At 36.4% G+C, this 17,819-nt stretch overlaps 1 protein-coding gene and 3 non-coding genes across 4 annotated transcripts; 1 reads left to right on the top strand and 3 right to left on the bottom strand.

The window, feature by feature from the left end:
* The first annotated feature begins 484 nt into the window (after positions 1 to 484).
* On the top strand, positions 485 to 3,852 carry LOC109157991 (B3 domain-containing transcription factor FUS3-like). Its single transcript, XM_019305805.1, has 6 exons — positions 485 to 999; positions 2,255 to 2,344; positions 2,535 to 2,635; positions 2,940 to 2,986; positions 3,088 to 3,164; positions 3,283 to 3,852. Exons 1-6 carry the CDS (start codon positions 724 to 726, stop codon positions 3,601 to 3,603), a joined length of 912 nt encoding a protein of 303 aa, XP_019161350.1. The 5' UTR covers positions 485 to 723; the 3' UTR covers positions 3,604 to 3,852.
* An 11,457-nt stretch (positions 3,853 to 15,309) lies between these two features.
* TRNAE-UUC lies at positions 15,310 to 15,381 on the bottom strand. Its single transcript has one exon. It is a non-coding gene; the product is annotated as a tRNA-Glu (tRNA).
* A 59-nt stretch (positions 15,382 to 15,440) lies between these two features.
* On the bottom strand, positions 15,441 to 15,512 carry TRNAE-UUC. Its single transcript has one exon. It is a non-coding gene; the product is annotated as a tRNA-Glu (tRNA).
* Positions 15,513 to 15,577: 65 nt separating this feature from the next.
* TRNAF-GAA lies at positions 15,578 to 15,650 on the bottom strand. Its single transcript has one exon. It is a non-coding gene; the product is annotated as a tRNA-Phe (tRNA).
* Positions 15,651 to 17,819: the final 2,169 nt, after the last annotated feature.

The raw sequence follows: 17,819 nt of genomic DNA on the forward strand, positions 1-17,819 counted from the left end.
AAAAATATTTGTCTGGTGAAATTTTTTTGAAGGGGTGAGTATTATTAGTAGTAAGAAAATGTGGGTAAAAATTGGAAACAGGAAAACGACGGTGGGTACTGTAGCGCGTCTCTGCCATAAAAGCCTCGCTCCCTATATAGTCGCCCATTCCAAAGTGGAACCCGCCAATGCGAATATAAATTTTGAGCACAAAAACGCGAGAAGAGAGAGAGAGAGAGAAGACGGAAACTCCAAGGTGGTAAAAAAATTACGAAACGCCATTGATTTCTTGAGTTGGCAGGGAGCAGAGCTTTTTGAACACCTGGCTTGGCTGCTCTGCTCCCACCTCACCTTCCCATATTTGCTTTATGAAAATGTTGGGTCTCTTGAGATCAGTGATTCATCTCAGTACCACCACCACCTCAAAATTGGGGTTTTATTTAATAATAATAATAATAATGCTGCATGGTTTGTTGATTGCAATTGCATTTAATGAGGGATTAGGAGAAAAAAAGGATGAATGAGGTGAGCACAAATGTCATGCAGTTGAATGAGGTCTGTTTGTCTGCATTTGGTTTCTGAATTTAGCAAATCCCATCCTTCAATTCCTCATAATTGTCATCTCCCAACTTCCCAACTTCACTCGCGCTGCCCTGAATCAGAGGAGGAGGTGGAGGAGAAGGAGGGGAGATTCATCGAACACTTGGTCTGCTTCTTCTGCTTGGATTGGCCGCGGCGGTGACGATGGAGATTTCCGAGGTTTCTACTGAGCGATTCAGCTTTTTAGCCATGGGATTGGGGGGATCCAACTCCCCCAATAATCCTCCTCCACCTCCACCTCCCCCTCCCGTTGATCATCACTTCACCACTCTCCATCTCGCCACCGCCTTCAATGCTCAGCTCAGGAAGAGGATGCGTAGCCAACGCCGCCGCCGATCTTCCCTCAACTTCTCTCCGCTGCGTTTCCACCACTCCTTCCACCTTCCTCACGTCTCTCCTCCACCCCCACCCCCACCAACTGTACGCTCTCTCTCTCTCTCTCTCTTTCTCTCTCATCATTATTTACTTCCTGTACTTTATTACCTGTTTATGTGCTGCCCTTTTCTTTACTGTAGTTTGTAAACGACTCCCTAAATTAGCTGGGCCAATTTGTAGATTTATGGGTTTATTGATTTTAGACAAGAACCAAATTTTAACTTTTGGCAATTAGCTTGATTTTGTTGGGTGGAAGCCTGAAGGGTCAAATCCATCACCTTGCCTTTGTAAAATGTGGCAATATAGAAAAATAAAATTGTGTTTGATCCTAACAAATGGTGAGGGGATTGTGTTTGATCAGTTTTCATTACTATTCAATAAGTTTGCCAATCAGGGTAATACCCAATTATCATCATAAAATTGAAGGGGACATGGACGTAAAAAGATTTTAATTTGACCAGTGTAGGAGGATACTATACACAAAATGTTAATTTGTTGAACAATCGAAACGTTCACTTTAATGTAATGATTTATGACTTTAGCCGATTAAGTGTGAATTAATGAGATTCTCTCAATGTCATGAAGTTTGGATCCTTAGAGAAGTGCAAATTTGGTGAGATCAATGAACTTACATTCTCCACTACATCATGTTAGTGGAAGACAAGAATAAAGATAAATGGCTTGTTGAAAAGCAAGGGCCTAAAGAATTTGGAATTTGAATGAGCGGTGGGTGGCAAATAATCTTCGAGTTAGAAACTAAAATATGACAACATGTTAAGGTAGAAGATAATATAAAACTAGAGAGACGACTACTCTCCATTGCAATGGAGACTAGTGGGATACTGGGATCAAGATATAAGGTATAGTTTGATAGTAAGTGACGTTCCTTTTCAGATAAGGTTAAAGGTTTACTAAAAGAGATATATGAATAATTTGAACATATTTATCACAATGTTTACTTTCAACATGGTCCAATCATTGCTCTAGTATTTCCACTAAAACAATGTGTGCCATGTGCTCATATTATGGACATTCTCTTGGACACTTCAGCATATATTAATTCCTACCAATAGAAGTCCTTACCTCTTTCATATATAGTACATGAGTTAAATGCCATTTGGTCAGTCCCCTACCACTTAGTGTGCTGACGGTTGGGACAGAGGATTAATCTTCTGACTATCGGCCGGAGGGATACCTTTGGGCAACAAAAAAAAAAGTCCTTAGCATACCATTTTATCATTCATAGTTCATACTATATGTTTATCAACTTACCTTCTTGTAATTGTTATGTGCTATACAGGCACCGGATTCCTCAAGATTTAGATTTCTCTTTGACAAGGAGCTTAAGAACAGCGATGTTGGTCCTCTTAGGAGAATCGTCATACCAAAGGCATAAATCTTTTCGTCGGATCCAATAAACCCGTCAATTAAACAAGAGCTACTCTGAATTTCTTTCTCAGTTTGATTGGCAATTTATTAAATATGTTTAAGGAAGTGTGCACATGCATGTAGCGGTGCACGAGCTTCCTACTTTGCCACCGCTTATTCATATTCTTTGTCATTTAATTTGTTTATTTTAGAAACCAGCAGAAGACTATCTTCCTAAACTTCTTGTAAAGGAAGGGTTTCCAATCAGTATGGAGGACATGGATGGTCGGCATGTTTGGCATTTCAAGTTCAGGTTTGAGTCGGTTCACTGAATGCATTTTTCATTTAAAGTTTTCACTAAAAATTCAAAAATCCCGCCTTACCTTTGTTTATACATATATGCTATATATGTATATTTCAATTACAAGCTAGCATGTCTTTCACAACATGAAAGGCGTTAAACTGGCTTCATCAATAGACTTATGAGATCTTCTGTTTGTCTTTCTGAGTAGTTGTAACGTTTCACTAGTATAATTTTAATTTAGTTTAGCTATACTGGGTTGCGGGCTGTTGAATAAAATAATATAATGAGGTATTTAATTTACTCCCTTTTACAGATACTGGCCTAACAACAGCAGCCGCATGTATGTGCTAGAAAATACCGGTGCGAATTTCTAAACTCTAACTTTGATTCATCTGGTAGTTGTGATATTCTTGATATCTGACACTCAGGCATAAGAAGAGTATCTCGTTGAATGTTCTTAGGTGGATTTGTCAATGAACATAGTCTGGGGCTTGGAGACTATGTTGCGTTCTACATTGATGAGCAAAAACAGAACTACGTATGCAGTTTATTTCAACCTATATATATATATGCAAAATTGTGTAATTGAAAAAAAGTGGTGTTCCTGAGGAGTGGTATCGAGTAGTCTATGCTGACTGCTGATAGTTTTATTATAGGTGATTGAAGCGAGAAAAGCCGGGGATCAAGGAGGGTGCAAAGCTGCAGAGGCTTTAACAGATTATGGACAGAATGATGATGTTGAAGCTGGTGTAATCCAAAACCAAGCCGATGCATCGTGCTACTATCCTCAGAGCTTCCCGAGAGTGGATGACATGGAAACGACGTCGTTTGTGTATGATACCACCTTCTCGAATGAATTATCTCCCTTCGATTTTGTGGGAGGCTCAATCACCAACTACTCGACTATTGATCCATGGTCGAGCTTCGGATCGATTGAGAGTTTGTCTATTGATGATTTCTATTCGGCCGCGAAGTAGCATCAGAAAGTATAAGACATTTTGCAACCTCAAATACTAGCTATGCTTTGCAATGAAGAAATATGTGCTATTTTGAGAAAATGGGTCTCTTGTAACAATTTTTTTTTTTTTTTGGTGGGAGATCAGAGCAGGTTTGAATTTGGGTTTGCCCTTGTTTGATACTACCTGGCCTGCAAGTATATATATGTAATAAGAAAGCACTTCTGGGAGCATGTATGTTGTTAAAGCTTGATATTTTAATTTTTAAAACGTGATGTCAAGAGTCAATAATGTCTGTTCGGTATGTGGAGTTGAAGGAGCATTTGTTATACCATGGACCAGGGTCTATTTTTCTGGTCTTAAATTGTGTATTTTTAGTATTGAAATTGTGAATTTGAATTTTTAAAAGGTAAATTGTGAACATTTAATATATAAATTGTGTATTTTTGGATCCATTAAATTGTATATTTTTGGATCTGAATCCACGGAATAATCTGCCCTAAAAGAGTGTCTATTTTTTATTGATTATTTGATTTGTCCATTCTCAAGATAAGTATGTGCACTGACATGCATTGGAGTGGATACAAATTTCTTTTTGATAGGACTTTCAACTTTGCCCTTGTGATATGGACTTTATGGAAGAACAAAATTGAAAAGCTCTTTGAAAGCAAGGGAGTGTTAACCCTTTACAACTAGTTATGAATGTTTTTAATAGATTATATGAAATTTAAAAAGCTAATGATATTTTTGTGATGAATGAAGTTGAAAACGGCAGATTTATATCGTGCACCACGGCGCACATATCAATGTGAATCCAGGCACAAAATGCGCGTATTTCTTGCTGACGTCACTCCGTTCGTCTAAACAGACCAAACCCCATTATGTGTATTCAGTTAAAATTTTATGTGTATTGTGTTATGAATTTATGTGTATTCAGTTAAGAGTTTATGTGTATTATGCTAACCAAATCCCATTATGTGTTTTCAATTAAAAGTTTCTGTGTATTATGTATTCTGTTATGAGTGTGTATTCTATTATGAGTTTATGTGCATTTGAAACAGATGATTTTTTTTAACAACTTAACAAAACGACGTAGTTTTGCGAGGCGCGGGGTGCACAATGATATGTTCGCCGTGGTGCACGGTATAACGATTGTTGAAAACTTGGGTTTTATGAATTTGGATTGGGTTTGTTTTTTTGTTTATTTTAATAATTTTAGTATAAGTATTATATTTTTATCTTGACCCGACTCGTTTCACCGGTAAGAATTCGTAAGAAGATCTCAGACCTATGGCCCCCGTGATGGATGCTAGAATGGCGAGACAAAGGAGCTTTGGGGGGCGTATAAGGAGACAAGGAGTTGTACTGGCGGAGTGTGGAAGTCAATTGCCAAAGGATTTTTAGGACATTTCGTTGCCTAATTTAAGTTACTTTCCATTTGTATTTTAGGAATTTCCATTTGTATTTTAAGAATGTGATCTTGTATTTTAGGATGATAATTTCCTTTTTAAAGTTTGATATTTTAATTTTTAAAATGTGATTTCAAGAGTCAATAATGTTTATTCGGTATATGGAGTTGAAAGAGTGTTTATTCTTTATTGATTACGTGATTATACATTCTCATGACAAGTATACTGACATGCATTAGAGTGGATACAAATTTCTTTTTGATGGATAGTTGCAAAACTTGAATAATGAACCAAATACAAGGTGATGATGACAAGTTTATTCAAGGCAAGAGTGTTAGCCCTTTATGGAAGAACAAAAATGAAAAGCTCTTTGAAGGCAAGAGTGTTAGCCCTTTACAACTAGTTATGAATGCTTTTAATAGATGATATGAATTTTAAAATTAGAAAATTAAAAGAGTAAGTCTTAATGTTACAATGTCACATAGTTGAGAGTCATAGATGCTGCATATTTTGGGTTTACTTGTAACCATAGATCCACTATACAGGCTGAACAATCTAAGATTAAGAGTCACTGGATAATCATTATGAAATATTCTCATTAGACACAATCTATTGGCAAGACCAACTTTGCCATTATTGGAGATTGATGAGTGTTCAAGAATCACTACTTTTAACATGCTATGCTGACTGCAGGTACTGATTATGAAAATCATCAGACACAATTTATTTGTAAGAACGAATTTGTCATTATTAGAGATTGACGGGCGTTGAAGAGAAACAAATGTGCACTGATGACGGGAGAGTTGGTACTTCATCATCACCTCCATCCCAAACCAATTGATTTTAATGTAGATTGTTGTTTGTGAAGACTATTATATTATTGTTTAGACTTGAATGGACTATTATTACTTACTAAATGTGGATTGATAATGTATTATTATTTGAACTTAATGTGGATTGATAATATTTTAGAATTATGTTATATTTTATTTTAGAATTAATAGTATTTTTTTATATATATTATTGTAGTTTTATATTAATATTTTAAAACCAAAACTATGTGGTCTAATGGTACCCGGGTTGGACTTTCATTTAGAAAGCTCTATATTGTAATAGAGCCGGTAGCATTCAAAAAAAAAATATTAATATTTTCAAAACACTCCTTACTATTTAAAAATAATAATTTTATATAATTTCTTTAAAAAATAATTCAAAAAATGCGACGAAATCGCGACAGAATATAAGTTTCGCGACGGACTATTAGTTGCAATAAATGCGACAGAAAAATAATATGGCGACGTAATATTCGTTTTAGATATGGCGACGGAATTATCGTCGTAATCATTTCCTTTGCACAAATTGTGATGGAAATGTTTCCGTTACAAATTTGCGACGCCATTTTTCCGTCGCCTTATTTTGCGACGGAATATAAGTTTCGCGACGGGCTATAAGTTGCAATAAATGCGACAGAAAAAAAATATGGCGACGTAATATTTGTTTCAGATATGGCGACGGAATTATCGTCGTAATCATTTCCTTTGCACAAATTGTGATGGAAATATTTCCGTTACAAATTTGCGACGCCATTTTTCCGTCGCCTTATTTTGCGACGGAATTATTTCGTCGTCTATCAAAATACGACAAGGCGATAGACGACGGAATAGATTTCATCGCATAACGTGATTCGCAACTGAATTTTGTCCATTCGCAACGAAATTTTTCCGTTGCGATTCGCAATTTTCTTGTAGTGATACTTAACTTTCATTTGTTTGCCACAATTAGTCATTCTTTTAAAATTTTGTTACTCTACCATTTAATGAATATCAATTATATATAATTTAATCATTCAATTAAGGCAAAAATTTGTGTGAGACATTATCACGAATCCTTATCTGTGAAATGAGTAGGGTTAATATGAAAATCTAATACGTACTTATATTGAAAAATGTAATATTAATCATGAATGTATTAGTCGGGCCAGGTCTATACGTGTCTGTTACTTATAAAGAGAAGTGTAATACGAAGTACTTTTGAAGAAAAAATATAGGACTTTTACATTTTGATTTAAGGGTACGTTTGGAAATCAGGAAAATGACTTCCGGAAATCATTTTCAGATTTTTCTATGTTCGAGTATTCAAGGAAAATAAAGTCAAAGGAAAATATTCATTCTAATCAACCGAAAAAAGGTCCAATTTGGTGGAAAATGTCTTTCTAGATTTTTAGCATGGTTGAAAAAAAAAAACTAATCAGCCGACTGGTGGCCTAGGTGGTCTAGTCGGTCGGCCGCCTAGATCACCGATTACGGTGATACTCTAAACGGCCAGCTGGCGCCTAGGAACCGATTAATCGGTGCCTAGGTGCGATTTTTGCAACATTGATTTTTAGTCAAAATACATTTTTTGGATTCTTTATTTTATCGCATTTATCTTCTTTCTCAAGAAAAATAAAGTCAAAGGAAAATATTCATTCTAGTCTCTCTTGCCACCACCGCCATCATCACCACTACCACCACACCACCACTATCACAAGTTCACAACCACCAACACCACCGCCGCCACCACACCACCAACACCACCGCCGCCACCATACCACCACCACCGCCACCGCCACTAGTACCACCAATACCACCACTTACTATTACTATTACTATTACTATTATGGGTTGTTTGGTTCACGGAATAGGCCTGGAATGGCATAGCATTCCCAGTAATAGGCTTATTCCTCTGTTTGATAACCACTTGTATAGAGATTCCTGGGGGACCCCTGGTATTAGGCTATTCCTGAGTTCTCAGGAATAGCCTAAAGTTTCTATTTCCTTTTTTACCCCCCAATTAAATTTATTTCCTATTTCACCACCGCCGCCGCCACCACCATCACCACCGCCACCGCCGTCGCCACCACCCCACCATCGCCACTGCCACTAGCACCACCATCCTAGCAGCAGCACCGCCACCACCACCATCACCACCGCCGGCGTCGCCACCACCACCATTGCCACCACCGCCACCATCACATATTTTTATAAGGGTATTTATGTCTTTTAAAACATATTTCATTTTTATTCCTTAAATCAACCAAACACTGTAATATAATTCCTAAAGTATATTCCTTCCGCGAACCAAACAATAGAATACAATTCCTATTATATTCCTTGCATATTCCATTCCTTATGGAATATCATTCTTATTACCTCAAAATTCATTCCGTGAACCAAACGTGTTGTTACTATTACTATTACTATTACTATTACTATTAGGAAAATGAACTAAACAGAAAAAAAATACAATTTCTTAACTTTCAGTCAAATAGAAAAAGATAGTTTTCTAACCTTTAACCAACATTAAAAAATGAAATTGTTTTTTTGGAAAACATTTTCCAGGTTTCCAAATAGACTGTAAAAGTATTACATTTTTCATCAAAAGTATTACACTTTACCGAACACATTTCTTTAGGCAAGAGGTAAACAGACATAGCAAAAATAGGAAGCGCTTGAGCAATACTTTTAAGCAAAATTTCCTTACCGGCTCCAGAAATGAAGTTCTTACACCAATTCTCAATCCTCTGGCGCACACTTTGCTTAATATACCTGAAAGTCGCCGATTTGTTGCGCCCAATCACCGAAGGTAGGTCAAGGTATTTACCAAACGAATCTGTCACACGAACTCCAAAAAAATTGGCCACCTGATCTCTAGTCTCTGTAGCAATATTAACACTAAAAATAATTCTTGATTTATCATAGTTCACTGCCTAACCCGAAGCACCACAATGTATCCAAACACCTCTTAACCACTTGAGCCTCATGATGACTAGCTTTGAAGAACAGAAGGCTATCATCCGCAAAGAATAGGTGCGTGATAGGCGGAGCACCCCGAGCCACTTTAACCCCGTGGAGATTACCTCGTTATTCTTCCTGCTGAAGTAGTAAGGACAGGCCCTCAGCACAAATAATTAAGAGATAAGGGGACAGAGGACCCCCTTGCCTAATTCGTCTCGTATGATCCACAATGCTAACATACTCACCATTAACCTTTAAATTGTATCGCACAGTAGTAACACATAACATAACAAAGTTCACCAAGTTACGGTCGAAGCCTAGTGCAAAAAGCATACCACACAAGAAGTCCCACTCCATTCGGTCGTAGGCTTTTGCCGTGTCCAACTTTAAACCAGCCCATCCTTAGGCACCATAACGTTTATTCCGCAAATAGTGACCAACCTCTCCTGCCACTATAATATTATCAGTCAACAACCTGCCAGGAAAGAAGACACTTTGAGAGGGGGAAATAATATCATCAAAGATGTCCTTCATACGGTTCACCACGTACTGCCTTAGCTAGCACTTTATAAGCCACATTGCACAAAGCAATAGGGCGAAGATCATAAACCTTCTTCGTCACTTTTTTCTTTGGAATAAGCGTAATATTAGTGTCATTCAGCCCGGTAGGAAAAGAACAGGTATCCACACAATGCAAAATAAAATCAGAGAGATCTCTACCAACCAAGTTCAAAAAGTGTTGGTAAAAAGCGGGGGTCATACCGTCTGGCCCAGGCGATTTTTCGGGTGCCATTGCGAAAAGAGAACATTTGATTTCATCCACATGAAAAGCTGCAACGGATTGTTATTGACTTCATCTGTTACTCGCGATTGAACACGGCTAAAAATTGAAGGATTAGTTTGTTCTGCTTAAAAATGTTGTCAAAGTACCTTTTGTTTTCAGCATGTAACTCAATACCTTCAACCCAATTATTGGCCAAATTCTTCAATCGCTTCAAATGGTTCTGCCTTCTTCGGGCCGAAGCCGAATGATGGGAATACTTCGTATTTTGGTCCCCATTTTTCAACCACAATTGTTTAGAGCGCTTCCTCCAATACATTTCTTCTTGATTCAGTAAACAGAGCAGTTCACTTTCGCACACTTTATACTCATTTATCGCATGATGGATGCGATTATCTTTTAGGAATTCAAGACGGCGATGTAGAGCATTAATACGTCGACCAAACCAATTGAAATATTGGCCACCCCACCGCCATAATTGCTCAGCACACTGGTTTACACGCTGCTGGAACAACATACCTGCTGAGAGTTCCCATGCATGTTCGACAACTCCCCTACAATTATCATCAAATAACCAAGTTGATTCGAACCTAAAAGTTATCCTACCCACCGGAATAGGAACACCCTCAATGTCCAAAAAATGGCACTATGATCTGAGTGTAACGTCAATAAATTGCGAACCTCAGCATTCTCGAATAATTCTGTCCACTCCAAAGTTGCTACAACTCTATCCAACATTTCTTGAACCCAATTATCTGTACCCCGTCCACGTTCCCACGTGAACCTAGAACCATGCATGCCCAAATCAATAAGAGTAACAATCACGTAGGGTATCATTGAAACCCTAAATCAATGAATCGGATGCAGGTGTAACCATCTTTTCTCATAATGACAGGTGAGATAATTAAATCACAAATCACAGCCCAGGGAAGGGTAGATTGATGTTTAAGTTAGCACAACAGATTCCAAGAATCTTGTCGCCTCGATCTTTTAGGGGAAGCCATAAAAACACGTAAGCCTCCACTGAGGCCTACCCGACAGAGATAACACCACATCTATATAATGATTAGAATACCCGAGCAGGTTGGCCATACTCGAATCTCTCCACAATAAAGCTAAGCCTCCACCCATACCAGTCTATCAACAATTCAACACAGAACATTCCTTCAAACCCCATCCTACTTCTGACAAACTCCAAACGTGTAGACAATATAATAATTTTGTTTCCATAAGAAAAACAAAGCTAGGTCGTTGTTTGGACACTAGTCCCAGAAGCTCACGAACTGTCCGATGGCAACCCAAACCTCGGCAGCTCCAACTTAAGGTACTCATTGAGAAGGGTGGGACTGGCAATCTCCTGCACCTGCACCTGCCATGTGCAAGTTTTTTGACTGGTTTCCTTCTAGGAGCATAGGTGTCAACGTCTGATCATCCAAGAATAAAGGAGATTCAGTGCGTCTCCTCTTCTGCTCAATAATAGCCACCTCATCAAAATTGTCAGTACCCATTGGATTAGGCAGTGTGAGCGAAGATGAAGTGAACTTTCCAACAACCCTTCAAATTCTAGTACTTTTCGCCTCAGTTCCCCCTTAGTTCCATATTCATCTGACTTTTTGGATTGAACTACCTTTTGGTGTCTCCTTACGTTGCATCTTCAAACTACTATGCGGCTTATACCCAAAATAGCTAAATTTTAGCTTCTTGCCTTAGCATAACGGTATCAAACCACTTTGCACCATAAACTCCTACTTTGCGGTTCTAGCTAACTTCTCAGAACAAATAACCTTATGGTTGACTAAAATACCCTTCCAAAGATGAAATCGACTTTTCAACTTTTCTTATGACTTCTCGGAGCTGAGCAACCTTGTGGTTAACTAAGTTTACTTCTTGGACATGCATCTACCATGTGGTTCTTCAACTTAGCTCAATCATACCAAGGAGGTGTGGTTGAGTGGAAGGAACTTATCCATCCTTAACCAAAGGTCAAGGGTTCGATCATTGACTTTGATTATAGAGCAGTCTTAAATCTTCAGGCCAGCTCACCCAAAAGAGGTGCATACAATACTAAGCTTCTTGATCAAATTTTAGTTGAGCTCACATCATAACCATCTCAAATTGACACATAATAAGCTTTGAGAACTTCTTGCATAGGTCAAGGTTTGTACTTTCAAAGATTATATATATCATCTACGTAAATTTCCACAAGCAATATATGATCCTTATCATTAATTTGATTTGAAAGAGTGTTTTGTTTACTTGACCTTTCATAAACCAACAACGAATTAAGAATGTAGAGAATATGTTGTACCAAATTTTGTTCCCTTTAAAAAATTCCGCATCATGATTAATGTTTATGAAACAATCTCACATTGCTGGTTAATTAAATTATCTACAAAAGAGCAACTCATGTAAATTTCTAACTCATTTGAAATTAGGGTGTGTGTTTGGAAACCCAAAAAATGATTTCTGAAAATCATTTTCTGGGTTTCCAGTGTTTGGATGTGCCTGGAAATTTCCATTGACTTAGAAAAATAGTGGTGTTTTTGGGAAAAATTACTTCCGCCAAATTTTGATGAAAGACATTTTTCAGGTCAAGGCTACATTGACGAGGAGGGCTTCCGCCAAAACTACATCCTGCTCTCGTTTTCGGCGGAGACCAGTACTCTGGTTTCCGCTAGAAACTAAAGAAATGCTCTGGTTTCTGCCAAAAACCAGTAACTCTGGTTTCTGCAGGAAACTATCATATTTTTTTTTTAATTTTTTAATAAATAACATAATTTTTAATATTTTATAAATATTTTTATATTTTAAAGGAATAAGGGTCAAATTTGTCTAAACTAGGACACTAAATCTAAACAAATTACAATTGAATCCCTAAACTAATCAATTTCATGCAATTAGTCCAATTTGTAGGTTTTTCATATTTCTAACAGGTCACCCCAAATTTAAAATATTTTTTAAAAATACTTTATTTCCACCGAATTACAATTCTATCCACCCCCCCCCCCCCCCCCCTCCCTACATTTCCTTCTTCCAACCAAACACCCTATAAAATGATTGAGAATTGAAAGGGAAGAAGTGAATAAAGACTAAAATGTCATTGTAAAATAATAATAATAATAATATAATAATCATACCAAGATTATGTGGTCTAATGATATTCGGGTTAGACTTTCATTTGGAAAGTTGTGAGTTCAAGCCTTAGTGGAGGCGTTATTGGTTCTTTAAAAAATAATTAATTTAGTACCTTGTCTATGTAATTTTTATCCATTTTGATCACACCCGCCAAATATGTCCGAAAAATTATAACTCATTAAATATATATAAGGGGTAAAAGTGTCATTTCATGTTATGTCCAACCTCCTTCTCGCTTCTTCATGTTATGTCCGCTCTCCTCAGCGATCACCGACTCCAAGAGCTCCGCCGCGCTCCTCCACTGACCTATTCGGCGATCCGTCGGACACCAACCCCCCACAATGGATAAACCCTCTGATGTTCTTCTCCGACGACTTCGACGCCGAGACCTACATTTCGGACCTCCGCACATTCGTCCCACTGGACACTCTCCGTTCGGAGCTCAGGTCACACCTCTCCTCCCTTCAACGCGACCTCGTCGACCTAATCAACCGCGATTAATTTGGAAAATGTAATAGCTCATTATGCGGACAATGGTTATTTAAGCAATGGAGTCTCGTTTCAGCATACTGAAAAGGGATCGAATTTGAGAGAAACTCAAAGCCGCATGATCTTGAGAGAATTGCAAGCGAGATGAATACACTGAAGTTCTACATAGCTCATGCGCAGGTCTGAATTTGCTCCCATTTTCTGACATTGAATCTCCCAGTGTTTCACTTTATCGCATTCCAATTGTGATTTACTTTGAATGCATTCTTTGATTTTGTTGGGTGCGCTTTTTTTCTCTTTGTATTCTTCTGCTTCATCGTGTTTGGACTGGAGCTTGGGGGAGGCGACAATGGTGATGATGATGTGTATGGACGCCAAACCCAAACTAGGTGAAGGAGATTAGGATAAAAGACACTTTTGCCCCTACTATTTAAGATTAAGTGGTGAGTTAAAATTTTCCGGCCATATTGGCCAGTAATTTGGCCAGCGTGACTAAAATTGATAAAATTGCATAGTTAAGGTACTAAATTAACATTTTTGAAAGTTAGGTATTGCACTTAACACAAGTTCAATAGTCAGTGGACCAAAATTGAAATTTACTCTAAATTTTTAATTTAGTAAAAAATATTATTAATTTTTAATTTTGAGATTAATGATTCAAATCATATTTTAAACAAAATATTAACATTGTTGAATCAAAAAGTTGAAGATGTTTAATTGGATATAAGTGTACTCTAATTATTTAATTATAAGAGGTCATTTTCCATCTTTCGTAATTCCACAAAGTATGCAATTGCAATTTCATAGTTGGAGAGAATTGTAATTCCTTACAATTAAATCATGTAATTGCAATTCCATTGAGTTTGGTAGAAATGAAATTACAATTTCATCCTACCAAACACCCCTGGTAGGGCGTTTTGTTGGAAGGAATGAATTATGAGGGAAAAGAATTGTAATTCAGTAGAAAAAAATAATGTGAGAATAAAGTAGGAATTCAAATTACGTTGTTTGGTATGGAGAATTAGAATTATTAGAATTGAGAAGGAAAGAAGTTATATAAAGACTAAAATATCATTGTGCAATAATAATAGTAATAATAATCAAGGGTAGTAGTGTCATTTATCTATTTTTCCTTTCTCACATCCATTGAATAATTGCAATTCGGCGGAATTACAATTTCATCCAACCAAACAATGTAATTCATCATGTTCATTGAATTTCAATTTCTTTACAATCAAATTATAGTGTACTTGATTTTCAAAAAAAAAAAAAAAAAAATTATAGTATACTTGCATTCAAAAAAAAAAAAATTACAGTGTACTCTTTTTAAAATAAAAATAAAAATTACAGTGTACCAAACGGGCCATGAAAGTTTAGTAATGAAAAAAATGATTTTATAAACATTACAAGTATTTATAAATTTTTAGTTTAGTAAAAAAATATTATTAATTTTTAATTTTGAGATTAATGATTCAAATCATATTTTAAACAAAATATTAACATTATTGAATAAAAAAGTTGAAGATGTTCAATTGGATATAACTCTAATTATTAATTATGAGAGGTCATTTTACTTCTTTCGTAATTCCACTTCAATACAGAAACGAAAAGGTTCCGTTGCCGGGAATTGAACCCGAATCCTAACCGCTGGACAACAACGGAGAGCTATGGTAAGTAACTACAAAAACATATTAAGTAACAATAGGCTCGGCTTGCAATGTTTATAAAATACTAGTAACTACAAATGTCGACTAAACATTATAACAAATCCATTCCGTGCATCGCACGGGCAAAAATACTAATACCTATAAATGTTAAATCATACATGTATGTAGGTAATAGGCATAATCAAATGAAAATAAGATCCGCTTATAAAAAAAAAAAAATTGTTAAGGATTTTAATTTTAAAATGATATTCTAAACATTACAAGTTTTTATAATTCTTTAATTTAGTAAAAAATATTATTAATTTTTAATTTTGAGATTAATGATTCAAATCTTATTTTAAACAAAATATTAACATTATTAAATCAAAAAGTTGAAGATGTTCGTTCAATTGGATATAACTGTAATTATTAATTATGAGGTCATTTTCCTTCTTTCGTAATTCCACTTCAATGCATAGAAAACGTCAAAATTCCGTTGCGGGGAATCGAACCCGGGTCCCCTGGGTGAAAGCAAGATATCCTAACCGCTGGACAACAACGGAAAGCTGTGATAAATACATCTAAAATGCATATTTTGCTTTAATGCATAATTCCGTAAAAATTCAGTTGCCGGGAATCGAACCCGGGTCTCCTGGGTGAAAGCCAGATATCCTAACCGCTGGACGACAACGGAGGGTTGTGATAAGTGAATATAAAACCATTCTCATTATTTATAGCCGCTGGGTGACTTAAAAATCATGCGGTGATCGTGGATCGAACACGAGACCTTCAGATCTTCAGTCTGACGCTCTCCCAACTGAGCTATCCCCGCACGTGTAGGTTCGGCTTCATTTAATTCTAAAGACAGTTACTGAAGCTTTGTGTAATCAATCTCTACTGTTCAATAATCCCACCCATTTCGCTTCGTGCGAGTCATTACTCTCATTCGAAGAGCAAGCAAATATATTTATATTCTCCTAACTTGGCGAGATTGAAGTGAATATTCAAGAGTGATGATCGTGTTTGCTTTTGTAGTGATTGTACTATAAATCCTATTTTAACTTCTTATAATAGTATTGGACATAGATAATTTGTGAAATTTCATACCTAATATTTAAATGTTATTATTATGAAATTAAATTTTGCACCAATTCTCTATTTTTTGTTGTGTGTGTAGCCTAGGGTTTCTCGCACTGCTCTATACCTAAAGTCAAGGTTCAAACCATTAACCAAATGAATGAGCTCATTCCACTCAACCACACCACATAATACACCGATTCTTTATGCAAAGATTAATCAAGAGGTAAATAAACAAACAAATAAATAAAACATTCTAAAAATGAACAATGTAAGTTGCTTTATGCACTTATGCAACATTTTGTCATAAAAGGTTATGCACAAATATCATATATATCTTATGCAACATGTGGTCATGTGGTCATAAATTGCTTATAGCATCAGGTTTGGTTTACAAAATTAATTATTAGAAAATAGAAATTCTATACCATAAGAAATGAAATATGTAATGAATATGAATTTCTATCCATTGTTTGATTCATCATCAAAAAATATATTTCAGAAAGAGTTAATTCCACTGAAGTCCCTTGTCTGTGGTGGCAATTTCAAATTTAGTCTCAAATTATCGTTTTTGTCATTTTACATCCCAGACTATTATTTTCTAGACACTTTTAGTCCTTCTCATGATTTTTTTATTTTTAGTAAGGGCATTTTTGTCTCTTCATATTTTTCTTTTGTTATTTTTCCGGTTTCAACTAGTTTAATTGGTTTAGAACTTTAGGTAACCTCTGGTTTTTAGTAACAACCAATTTTTAGTAAAGTCCTAACTGCCGTTGACGAACGCTCTGAGAGGAACCCAACTGTTCAATACTATTCTCACTCACCCGGCTTTTGCGGAAGAAGACGAAGAAGATGAAGAATAGGAGATTGAAAATGGGAAAAGCGGCATTAGTAGAGGTGAAGAGAAGGGGCGGGGATAGAAGAATATAACATCATCGGTGTTTAAACCAGATTACAGCTTTCGATGATGATGAAGATGAAGAATCTTAATGCTTTGTTTGTTTGTTTAATATTTGAATTTAGGTTGATGATTTATCGGAGCTGTGTATTTAGGAGTCATCGAGAAGTGATATAATCTCATTTGTACATGTTTTTCTTGGTAATCTGAATCAATTTGAGGGCTTAATTTCATTAGATTGTCATGTTCAATTCTTATTTCCTTGTTTTCTTATTAGGATATGGTTTTACACTTGAATTGAATGCTTTTACGGTGTTCTGTAGTGTTTTGAAATCATTGTAGGACAAGTGCAAAAGCAAGGAAAGTCTTTCAAGCATAAGTGGAGCCAAAATGAAGTGGAATTGAATACATCACAGATTCGACGCGTCAAGCCAAAATTTCCAACGACCGTGTTTGAGCTGAGATCGAAGACTCGACGCGTCGAAAATTTCCAGAATGCAATTCCGAGGAAAGCTTTGAAGGCTCGATGCGTCGAGATCGCGAATTCCAAAATCTTTAATTGGCGCGAAATTTTCCTAAATTACCCCCGTTTGGTTCCCGATATAAAGGGACTACATTCCATCAACCCTAAGGAGTCGGGCTGCGTTTTTGGAGGCAAGAATATAGCAAAAAGCAAGAAGAACCACATCAAGAACGACAATTGCTTTGGAGTGGAGAAATCACTAGGAAGATTCAGGAGAATTCTTTCCCTTTTTCTTTTACTTCAATAGTTGACTGTGAATTCTCTGAAATTGCAATGAATGCTATTATGGCCATGAGTGGCTAAAACACCTTAGGGATTTTTGGATGAAAGTGTTTATGAATCTATGTGCCTATAGCTTAATTTCATTAATATTTTTACGTTTGGATTTATTACTTGTGTTGCAATTGTGATTCATATTGTTGTTGCTAGTAATTAAAGGCCTAAATTGCTTGCTTCATAGCCATCTTCATGTTATAACGGGAGTTAGGCATAATTTAGGGCAC

The sequence above is a fragment of the Ipomoea nil genome, unplaced genomic scaffold, assembly GCF_001879475.1.
Source record: "Ipomoea nil cultivar Tokyo-kokei standard unplaced genomic scaffold, Asagao_1.1 scaffold2805, whole genome shotgun sequence".
NCBI lineage: Eukaryota > Viridiplantae > Streptophyta > Magnoliopsida > Solanales > Convolvulaceae > Ipomoea > Ipomoea nil.